This window comes from Tetrao urogallus (assembly GCF_951394365.1).
Source record: "Tetrao urogallus genome assembly, chromosome: 5".
Lineage (NCBI taxonomy): Eukaryota > Metazoa > Chordata > Aves > Galliformes > Phasianidae > Tetrao > Tetrao urogallus.
The window spans coordinates 22,671,605-22,681,948 of record NC_136818.1 but is presented as its reverse complement, the minus strand read 5'-3'; the positions used below and the strand labels follow the sequence as shown (position 1 = coordinate 22,681,948).

Below are 10,344 nucleotides of genomic sequence, written 5' to 3'. Positions count from 1 at the left end.
ATTTAGGTTATGCAAATTGGAGTAAGAAATTTTTGGTTATTCAGTATCAAAATGAGAAGAAATCACTTTGTGTGTGTGTGTATTGAAAGAGTTTTTATCCAGGCTGGGGGACTGTAAGTGAAAATAAAGCCATAGATACAAAAGATAAATGAGAAGCTGTAAGTGGACAAGGTTGAAACTAGAAGTAGGTGTTCAATACTTCTGAAAAATGCTGCAAAACACCAAATTTCTGCTTTCAAAAATATTTTATCAACTACTGTGTCATCAGGCTCTTGTAGCCTCAGAAATGCTGAGATTCCAGTTAGCATGTTGTAGGTAGAGCTAACTGTGTTCAGCGTATGGCATCTGAGATTGCAGAAGGCAATTTAAGGTCAGCTGGAAGTTCTTCTAGGAGCTTAGCGGTAACGTTATCCATTTTGTACTACAAAGTGATTCTCATTAAAGTTCATTTTAGAGGAGCTATACGCACTTTTTACACGTTTTTGGGAGAAGATGGTGGCATCTCCTAATTATTCTAGGATGTGGAGTGCCATGAGCACAGAAGCAGGAATCGCTCTGCTAAAAGCTGCGTTTGTCCGTAAGAGCAACGGCCATTTTGCAAAGTTGTAATCTCACTTCCTTAAATGACGACTGTAAAAGCAGAACTCTACTTAAAGTCCTGTGTGCCTGCAGCTGCACTGACAGCTAAGGTGGCAAACCTCCTCCTTCCCACAACCTGCTCTGGAAACTGTTCTACAGCCAATTGGGGGAACCCAGCCCGAGAACACGCCTTGCTGAATGCACCGCGTATAGAGATGAAACCGCTGTAAGGAACTTAGAGAAGCGTTCTGTAAAATTGGGACACTTTGTTAGAAGATGGAGAACCCACTTCTTTTGTTCCCTCAACTGAACATTTCTGCTTCGAAGGATAAATCCTATTACAAAGTCATGAAATCAACAGTTAAAGAAGAGCCAAATAAAGCAAGCAAGCCCGGGTAAGTTTTAAGGTCATGCTGACAATTTGAGTGTTGTTTACTCAGAGGATTCTTCCAACATAGCTCGTGGGTGTGAATTTAGGGCGCAGATCTTTCTCGTTTTGACCAGTGTGTGTAAAAATTGGTGAACTGCAAGCCTGGGAATTGTAGACATGAAATATTCATTCATCAAGGAAATAGTTTTTAGGTACAAAAAACAAATAAATAAACTAAGTAAATAAGAAAGGCGGGTTTCACAAAGTTCTGAAAAATGCTTTTTAAACCCTAAGTATGATCTGGAAAATATTCTTTGTAAAGACTGCAAGTGTGAGGAAGCACTGCTTCCTTTTTTCTTTGCAGAACATTAAAAGTAGAAGATGCTGAACCAACTGTTTCATGTGCTCTTGAACTGTGCTCATGTTCCTAATATGAAATTTCACCCTTCTCCTTCAAAATTCATGGAAAACGCATTGAAAAAGAAAAGATTCCCACTTCTGTTTGCTAGTGCTTCATATGCAATTCATGTTAATATCTGAAAAAGAAATTCATTAATGTGAATAATATAAACAGGAGAAGTATTAGAAATACTAGTGGAAGTGAACCTTTGTGGACCTGTGGTGCAGAGGCAGAGACATTAGTCAAAGAAATGCCTGGAAAAAACCTTTTAACAAAGTTGATTTAAAAGCTACTTGAACTCTGTTGTAGAGCAAAGCAGAAGAGAAACAGACTGAGCCTTCTCCTGCAGAAATCGGAATTACACGAAGCTGAACATCTTGGTAAACCGACAAACTTGACAAAAGCATCAAGGTAGGCATTATAAAAGGCAGAGATGATAGGGATTTCTTCTAGGAAGTTTCAATGTGACCCAGAACATTTCCTGTGTATGTGTGTGTGCATTCAGACTTGGCAGAGAGTAATACTTTCAAAATCTGTTTCATTTAAAGTTGGCTATCTAACTCAAGCATACAAATAGTATAGAATTATCTGGCATAGAACAAAAGAACTCACCAGTAGTGTTTTCACACCACTAAGAGCAGATTATAGCCCACATGTGCATATATATAAAAATCTTTACTCATGCCAACAGCATTTTTCTTAGTCCACTTGTTGTCTCTAGCAAGCATTTACTCAGAAATGGAGGTTAAAAATTACTGTTTAGAAGGAAATCATATAGATCCTGAGAAAACAGATTTTCCAAAGAATTCTGGATGCATCTCAAATATTGGATATATAGTTCCTTGATAATTGCAGTATTGACAAAACACTGTCTTGCCTCCCAAATTCAAATACTGATGTTTAAACACTGCTGTAATATTGTCCCTATGACACTATTTCCCATAAAGATGTAGAGTGAAATACTATTTTTGTTAAATTCAGTGACAACTTAGTTCTTGACCTCACCAGGACACCAGAATCTCAGAGATACAAGAAGAATTACACTTACAGGTCTTGAGTGAAAAGTACTGCAGAAGTACTGCAACTCCAAGGACTAATAAATTAGTAGCTCCTTTCTGTCCACTGCAGAACACAATCAGAGATTCCTATCTCATTTTTAAGTCTTGTTAATGTTGTTCAAGCAATTACTGCTTTAGGTGCCAACATCTACTGCTTTGACCAGAATGCTGTCTCATATGTGTAAATAAATATCGTGGCTATCCAAATGATAGCAGTACTCATGATCTGAAAGACTTTCCTTTCCATGTTCCCAGGGGAGGATTTCAATGTTTCCCTCAACCTCTCTTCCCCCCTACTCCCCCCAACTTTCTTTGTTGTGCTGCTCTGCTTAATTCAGTGGTTCTACAGTTCACTTGAAAGATCTTGAAGCTATGAACAAAGGTAAAGGAGTGTTGCAAACAACCTTTTTCAGTTCCTCAGTTCCAGACACGTAAAACTGTGCAAAGATTGTACCTAAAAGGAGAAAGCACAGCCTCCATGCCACCTGTAGGCAGACGACACCTTTTCAGTGCTCATTCTTATTTAGGTGGCTGAGTACTGCTGGGTATTTCACACCCAGGTTCTGGTTTCTCTTTGTTATGGCAGCACTCCCTGGTATGGCAATGTCTTAGGGATCTGTGAAGCTGCTTCTTTCTGAAAGAAAATGAAGAAATCACACTAGGAGCTTCCAGCAAAGAACTTCTCCAGCATTGTGTGCACTACTGGACTGTGTATGTGCTCTGAAGCTGCCAGGGTTTATCTTTCACCATTACCAAATTCATTTCTGTGGCTGTAGTAACCCATTATTCCCAGATGTACAAGCACACACAGTTCAGAGAACTGCACTCTCTGTACTTCCCATAATTAAAAACTCTGTGAGGGAGTGAGGTCTCGCTTTCCCTGAATCCAGAATTCCCCTGCTTTATTGGCCTACGTTCATTTTTCACATTTCAGTTCTCCATTATTTGTACGCCTTGAGAACTGTTTGTCTCTCCCTAGCTAAGAATTTCATTCCTATAAGCAATGACTTCAGCTAGGAGACACATGACACCTGTAAAAGTATAAAATAAAAATCCTCCTTTTACTTTTTATACAAAACTGAGAGCATTACTGGCTTAAATTCCCTCTCATAGTCATTGGAATTTCCCTTCGTTTAAAATTCATGTGACTACAGATTTTGCCAAGGGAACCCAAGCTATGTAAATCAGGCAGCAGAAAAATGTGAGCCTGGGGCAGGAAAGAGGCATCTTTTCCAAAAGTGTTCAATGCAGAACAAGTTCTTCTGGTTCTCAGCTCCACTATCAACTAACCCTGGACAAGCTGCTTAAATGAGGACATTCCCACTCTCAGAGTACAATGCTATGTCACCAAATGAAAATGGTTCTAAATGTTAATACTCATTCTTCAGACTTAGAACTAAGGCATAGTCCTAGCATGGTAAAGTTAATGCCAGCCTTGTGCCAATTCCTGTATGTGTATGTATAGGGATAACCGATACAGCACAAAAACAAAGAAATTTTTATTTGGAAGAATATGAATATTTTTTTCCTACCTGTATATTTCTCTAAGACAGAATATTGGAAATAATTGAGAAATACATCTAACTTGGCACAGATGGTGAAGAATATGTGGAGTTTTGTGAATTGAGTGCAGCACCTCAGAATAACGTGACATTTGAAACATGTTTGTGGTGAACAAACCAGACTGTAAGTGCTTATACCCTAGAAAACTTTATCAGCTAAACCATACCACTGCAGCTTCGTCTACAGCCTATTGAACTTCCCGTACTTCATCACAAATAGGCTGTGGTAATGCAGCCTCAGAACCACATCTCTGCAACAGTATTTTTACTAACTAACCAGGTGACTAACCTGCTTCCCTTGTGAGTTTTGCCATACTGCATCACCTCTATTTCCTCAAAGATTCCTCACAGAAACACAACATAAACATTAGAAGAAAAAATTTCTGCTCTGATCTTTTATTTTTTAAAGGTAAAAAAAAAAAAGGCAACTCTTCAGAAAGAGTCAAAAAAAGTTACACTCTATGTTTCTGAAGTCTGTAATAGAGCTCCTAAGGCAACAGAATCTTACCACTTTGTGAAATGGCCCAGAGCAATAATAGCAATTGATAGCATATCAAAATAACTTGATGAATACACAGCATGCACAGCTCCAAAAAACCATATTTTGTTTCTTAAGCAGTGTGTCTCCTGAAGAAGCAATGAAATGGGGCGAATCTTTTGACAAACTGCTTTCCCAAAAAGGTTAGTACTCTTTTCTTCTCTTCCTGAAGACTGTGCTGGTGAAACACTGATGGAAAATTACAAAACGCAGTTGTGCACTTAAATAGATCTGTCAGTTACCTAAATTAGGTACGTTGGGTCATTTATAGCAGCATGTGTTCCTGCTCTGCTCATGTGCTTAGGCTACAGCATGCTGTCATCTACTGAAAGTAGTTGAAAATAACTTCTAAGCTTGGTATTTTATTGGACAAAGTGATAGGAAGTGAAGAGTTTCTGCAGTAACTAGTAAAAGGCAGCCAAAGGTAATTAAATTGTTCTTTAATGAATAAAATGCTTTTCTGCTGTATGAATTCTAATCAGACTCTTGGAAAAATCCATTATAATAGTGGCATGCTCATCAATTATTTAGAACATCATTCACTCACATTAGCAGAAGGCTATCTTATCTTTTCTAGACTACATTTTTCAGTATTGTCAAAAAGAAGAGCTATGTTCAGATGAGCTAACTGCTGTATTACCACAGAAATCCCAAATGGCAGTCTTAAAAAATGGTTAGAAATCTGCTGGCAGTCTCATCCATCATTTGGCCTCTGCCCAGTATCTCGTTGTTCCTGTCCAGTCTTATTATACAGCTTGTATAATAAAGGCTAATTTTTTTTTGTATTATCATCAGTATTCTTAGTTCATCTTTCATGAAGTGACAGCCTCTTTGTTCTTACACATTTTATAGCCATTATTTTTCTATTAGGGATAACTAGCCATGTGTGACATAGAGATAATATTGAAATAAGCTTATAGTAGAGGAGAACTTGAGAGAAAATGCTTCTCAGTTCTAATCCAAGATAAAATAGCAAATTTTTTATCCAAGATAAAAATAGCAAAAAAAGGTCTGAGTTTGCCTGAAAATGATACTGTATCTTTGTATATTGTCTGCAAGTTTCATTCTGAACTTAGTCAACAACTTACTGGCATTGGGACTTTGCTTGAAGACCAGAACTTGAGTGAACTGATCATTTTGGAAACATTGCTCTTAGTGGAATGTATTGATTTTCATATAAAAAGTTTAGCCAAATCATCCTTTCAATGTTGGTTTAAATGTTGATTGTTACATTGGAGCTAGATTATTTTAGTCTTCTGTTAACTTTGGGAAAATAAGAGATATTTAAATGGACTACAGAAGATCTAAAAAGTTTGGGGATATCAAGTCTCTAGCTTAGGAGCAGCATTTCTGGCCCACATCCTTAGTACTCCCTTTCATACAGATAAATCCATCTAGAGCCACAATCTCAGTGGTTTTAAACTCTCGAGAATCAATGATTGATTCAGCACTGAATATACAAAGTGTACCAAGGCAACAATCATTTGCTTTACAAATAATAAGAGCTATAGGAGGCAACATTTGGCCAAAGAACTGACTCTTCATGATGGCTATGACTAAGATTTATTACATCACTTTCATTTGAATTTTATTCAAATATTCCTGACTGCAAGACCAAAATCTTAAAAATGAAAACATGTTCAATGGACCTAAGAAATTTGTCAGTTTTGGTGCAGTTTGTTCCTAAAACAGTAATAGGATCCAAGATGGCCATTATTTGAAATGGCCCATTGCTTACATAGATATCAAATGCACATATGTCATCGTCCTTCCATTCTGGAGGGACACACATATAATCCAGCTGCAGTGGGCAGACATTCTCATTGCATTTGGGTTACCCTAATTCAATCTGATATTTAGCAAATTCCATCACTTCCAGATACATACAGATGATTTGATTGCTTCCATTCCTAAGGTCTTGGTAATCAATAATGAGAATTCTGTCATGGGAGTTACAGCATGCACTTATTTTAAAGCCTTTATGCAGTTTAAAATAATGATCTGTGATGCAATGTAATTTAAAGGGAGCACAACCCGTTTTGTGACTTTGCTTAGACTGCCTGAAGATATTAACTGTCTGATAAGGAGATATGAATATATATATATATTCATTTAACACAATTCAATATTCCCTTCTGTAGATGGATTGGATGCCTTCACAAGATTTCTGAAAACGGAGTTCAGTGAGGAGAACATTGAGTTCTGGATAGCTTGTGAGGATTACAAGAAGAGTAAAACTACAAACGAACTTTTCCCAAAAGCTAAGACCATTTATGAAACATTCATACGGAAAGATGCTCCAAAAGAGGTACAGTAAAAACATTCTTCAGCGTACACAGTGTTTTCCACAACTGCATCTGATGAAATCTGCTTTTAAGAAGTCTGTGTCCAGAAACAGTAACAACCATTAATTGTGCTGTCACTGACTTAAGGAGACTGTATCTTACATGTCAAAGCTTTGGAAGGAAGCCTGGAAGTAATTGCTTAGTTTATTCATCTCCAGGTTCCTTACAAAACCCACTGCTTATTGCTCTTCTAAGTATACAACTCTGAGTTTGAATATTAGATCACGGGAATCAAAGATTCCTGTTGGTCTATAAAGCCAGGATATATATGCACATATACATATATATATATACACACAGTTCATTTAGTGAAAAATAGCAATGATAAATGTTAATGCTGCCATGAAACATATCAGCTAGCATTTTTGAAGTATTATCTGTCTGTAGTCAATGCTGCTTCCAGAACAACAGAATAATTCTCCCATTCTCTTAAACTATTTGTCAAATGATTACAGACCCAGAAGCTTTTGTTTTAAATAAGCCAAAAGACTGAAAGAGGCTAGAAGAATTTATTTAAATTAAACATATTCCTTAAATGATAGTGATAATGTTCTAAGCAAAGATTTTTCATGATTAATGTTCTCCATCCTCAAAGCTCTGGCTGAGCATTCTTGCTATGTTACTGACAGCACACAGATAAAAACAAGTTGCTATGTCAGTACTAATTAACATGAAGGGCTTTTTTTATTACTATAGTAGTGCAAAAAGTCTGAATATTTACAATTCTTCATTTTTCTGAAATGTGTTATGAAGGAATCATACTGTAAATGAGCAAAAAGAACACTATTTTTTTTTTCTTTTTGCCTACTTGGGAAGGAGATGATGAGCTCTTACTGAAATCAAGCTCAGCCTCCTCAGTAGGTATTCTGGACTTACATTTTCCTCTAATTCTGTCAAGGTTGAACAGAAATATGGCACTTGCCAATTCTCCCTTTCCCTTGTATTTTTTTTTAAACTTGCTAGAAGAGCAGAAGTTCAACTCCAACAGCTACTTCCCTGTAACAAAGGTGAAATAAGTGTAATTCTTATTTTAAGAGAAGGATTACAAAATGGTGCAATCTCCACCCATAATTCTCACAGACTATATATAACATTCAGATCCACTTTTGACAGGGGCCTGGCTTACTAGTGCCACTTTCAAAACTTACAGCCTTTTTTACTCCTCTCCTGCAGCATCTCAGTGGGTGGATCTTACTTAAAAAGAAAAACCCATAATTTGGTCTAGTGGTTGGCAGCCATGCTCATGGCAGGGTGTTGGAACTGGATGATCTTTAAGCTCCCTTCCAACCCGAGCCATTCTATGATTCTCTAATTATTTGAGCCGGAACTTATCATTGCTAAATAATCTGTGAGCAATTATGGTAGGACATTGAGCCCTGATATTGTCATGCCTTGAGACTGACAAACAAAAGGGTGAGCAGGAAGAAAGCTGGGGAGGGGACAGAGCATGGAAGTCATACTTTGACCAAGAGTAACCTAATGATGGGGCCCTGGGCAGCCTAATCTAGTATTGGATATGGTGGCTGGCCAACCTGCCAGTAGCAGAGGAGTTGGAGCTTGGTGATCCTTGAGGTCTCTTCCAACTCAAGCCATTCTATGACTCTATGATTCTATGATTTCTGTGTGAAATCTTCCCAGGAAGAATGCACCAGTGCATGGAATAAATGATCATTTTGATGTGCTTTCCACATCTCTAAAGCCTCCAGAAACTCACTAAAATTATTTTAATATTTTAATTCTTAGAATTTTCTCACCCTCCTGCCATCAAAACCCCATACAGCATCTAGAAATCTTTAATATACACTACTGCATTCTAAGGAGACAAAGTTCTACATGTCTCTTAAATGAAAAGGGAAGGAGTTCAGCCTTAGGCTGGTGATGCAAAACTTGGCAGCAGCAACTATTCCAAGATTGCTGATAGTGAGTTACTTTTAATCAGATACTACCACATCAAAATGTGTTGGTTGTATCTTAACTGATATTTTATCAGTTCTTCAGTGTACCAGTGACACATTTATGTAGACTTTCTGGCAGCCATAACTGAAAAGGAATACTCTAATTCTATGGCATTAATCTTGCGTAATATACAGGATTGAAAGTCCTTTTTATCAGAAAACTCTTTCACCAATGTACAATATCTTTGCTAGATATTGTTTATTTTGTGTTAATCAAATATTTAATATTTGATTAACACAAAGAATTGTGTTAATGCACGTTAAATAAGTACACTTTTCCTCATTCTCCAGGTGAATTTGGACTTTAAAACCAAAGAAGTTACAAGTCAGAATATTGAGCAGCCCGTCATCACCACCTTTGATGCAGCACAAAACACAGTCTACAGGCTGATGGAGCAAGACAGCTATCCACGCTTCCTAAGATCTGATCTTTATTTGAATTTGGTTAAGGGGAGAAATCCTGGTCGTCCCACTCTTAGGAGACGATCACGGTCCTTCACTGTCAATGATTTCCAGGGTGTGCGACCAGACTTTACCATCTGGCAATAGGGAATTCAGCCCTCATGAATTCTAGCCACTGCAAGCAAATTGTACATGTGTTATAAATTACAAATCCTTAGGTGGTGTAAATAAGTGGCAAGCAAAGTTGCATGCATTCATACCAGGTCATAGTTTTGTTGCTAGTGAGCAATCCCATTTACTGTAGACAATCAGGCAACTTATTGCTGAGAGGTGTCATGTGAAGCTTTTGTACAGTATTTTTTTGTAACTCAAGCAGGAGCTGTTATCATATTAGAAAGAAGAATCTGAGTTTCTGACAAAAATGTTGTCTAAAACGCTATTTGATAACACCCATCATGTATTCTGAGCCTGTATCGTAAGACAGTTTTGTCACAGTTTGAATCTGTATAGCTAACCTTTGCACATGATTTTTTTTTTTTTTTGTAGTATTTCCTACACTAAGCATGGAATATTTGTAGTACTTACTCATACTGCAGAACACATGGGAACATTAGTTAGGTGAAATGTAAAAATTATATGGATTTTAACTACAGCTACTGCATAATTAAAATTTAGCTATTGCATATTTCAAGAGGATGATAAGAATGCCTATTTAATTTTTATAGGGATATATTATATAGTCTTCTTGTACATCTTTTCTTTATATTTAAACTATGCTGTATAAAATAGCTTTGCTATCAAATTTTTGTATTCTCTTTTTTTCTTTTTTCTTTCCAACTGAATGAGCAGCAGTCAAGGGCTAAGAATGCCCTTTTAACACAATACGTGTCATTCAACGTCTGGTCATGTGGATGCATATGTCTGTCTAGAAGGAAGCATGCTTTTCCCCCATGCTAAGCTAGGTATGAGGCCAGTTAAACAACACAATCAACTGTTGTTCTCAGTATGCAGTTCTGTGTCCTAAAGCTGACTATCCAATACTGCACATAAATGCTCTCTTGTGTGCTCCCCTCCATAAATAGCATCCTCTGAAATCATAGAATGGCCTGGGTTGAAAAGGACCACAATGATCATC

The 10,344-nt window shown here is 37.2% G+C and overlaps 1 protein-coding gene across 1 annotated transcript; it reads left to right on the top strand.

Annotated features, from left to right (window-relative positions):
- Nucleotides 1-855: 855 nt before the first annotated feature.
- RGS18 (regulator of G protein signaling 18) lies at nt 856-9,356 on the top strand (the record flags this gene model as incomplete). The annotated part of the gene is made up of 5 exons (XM_079536039.1): nt 856-974; nt 1,659-1,760; nt 4,589-4,650; nt 6,649-6,815; nt 9,099-9,356. The coding sequence occupies 5 exons, from the start codon at nt 856-858 to the stop codon at nt 9,354-9,356; spliced, it is 708 nt and encodes a 235-aa protein (XP_079392165.1).
- Between the last annotated feature and the right edge of the window lie 988 nt (nt 9,357-10,344).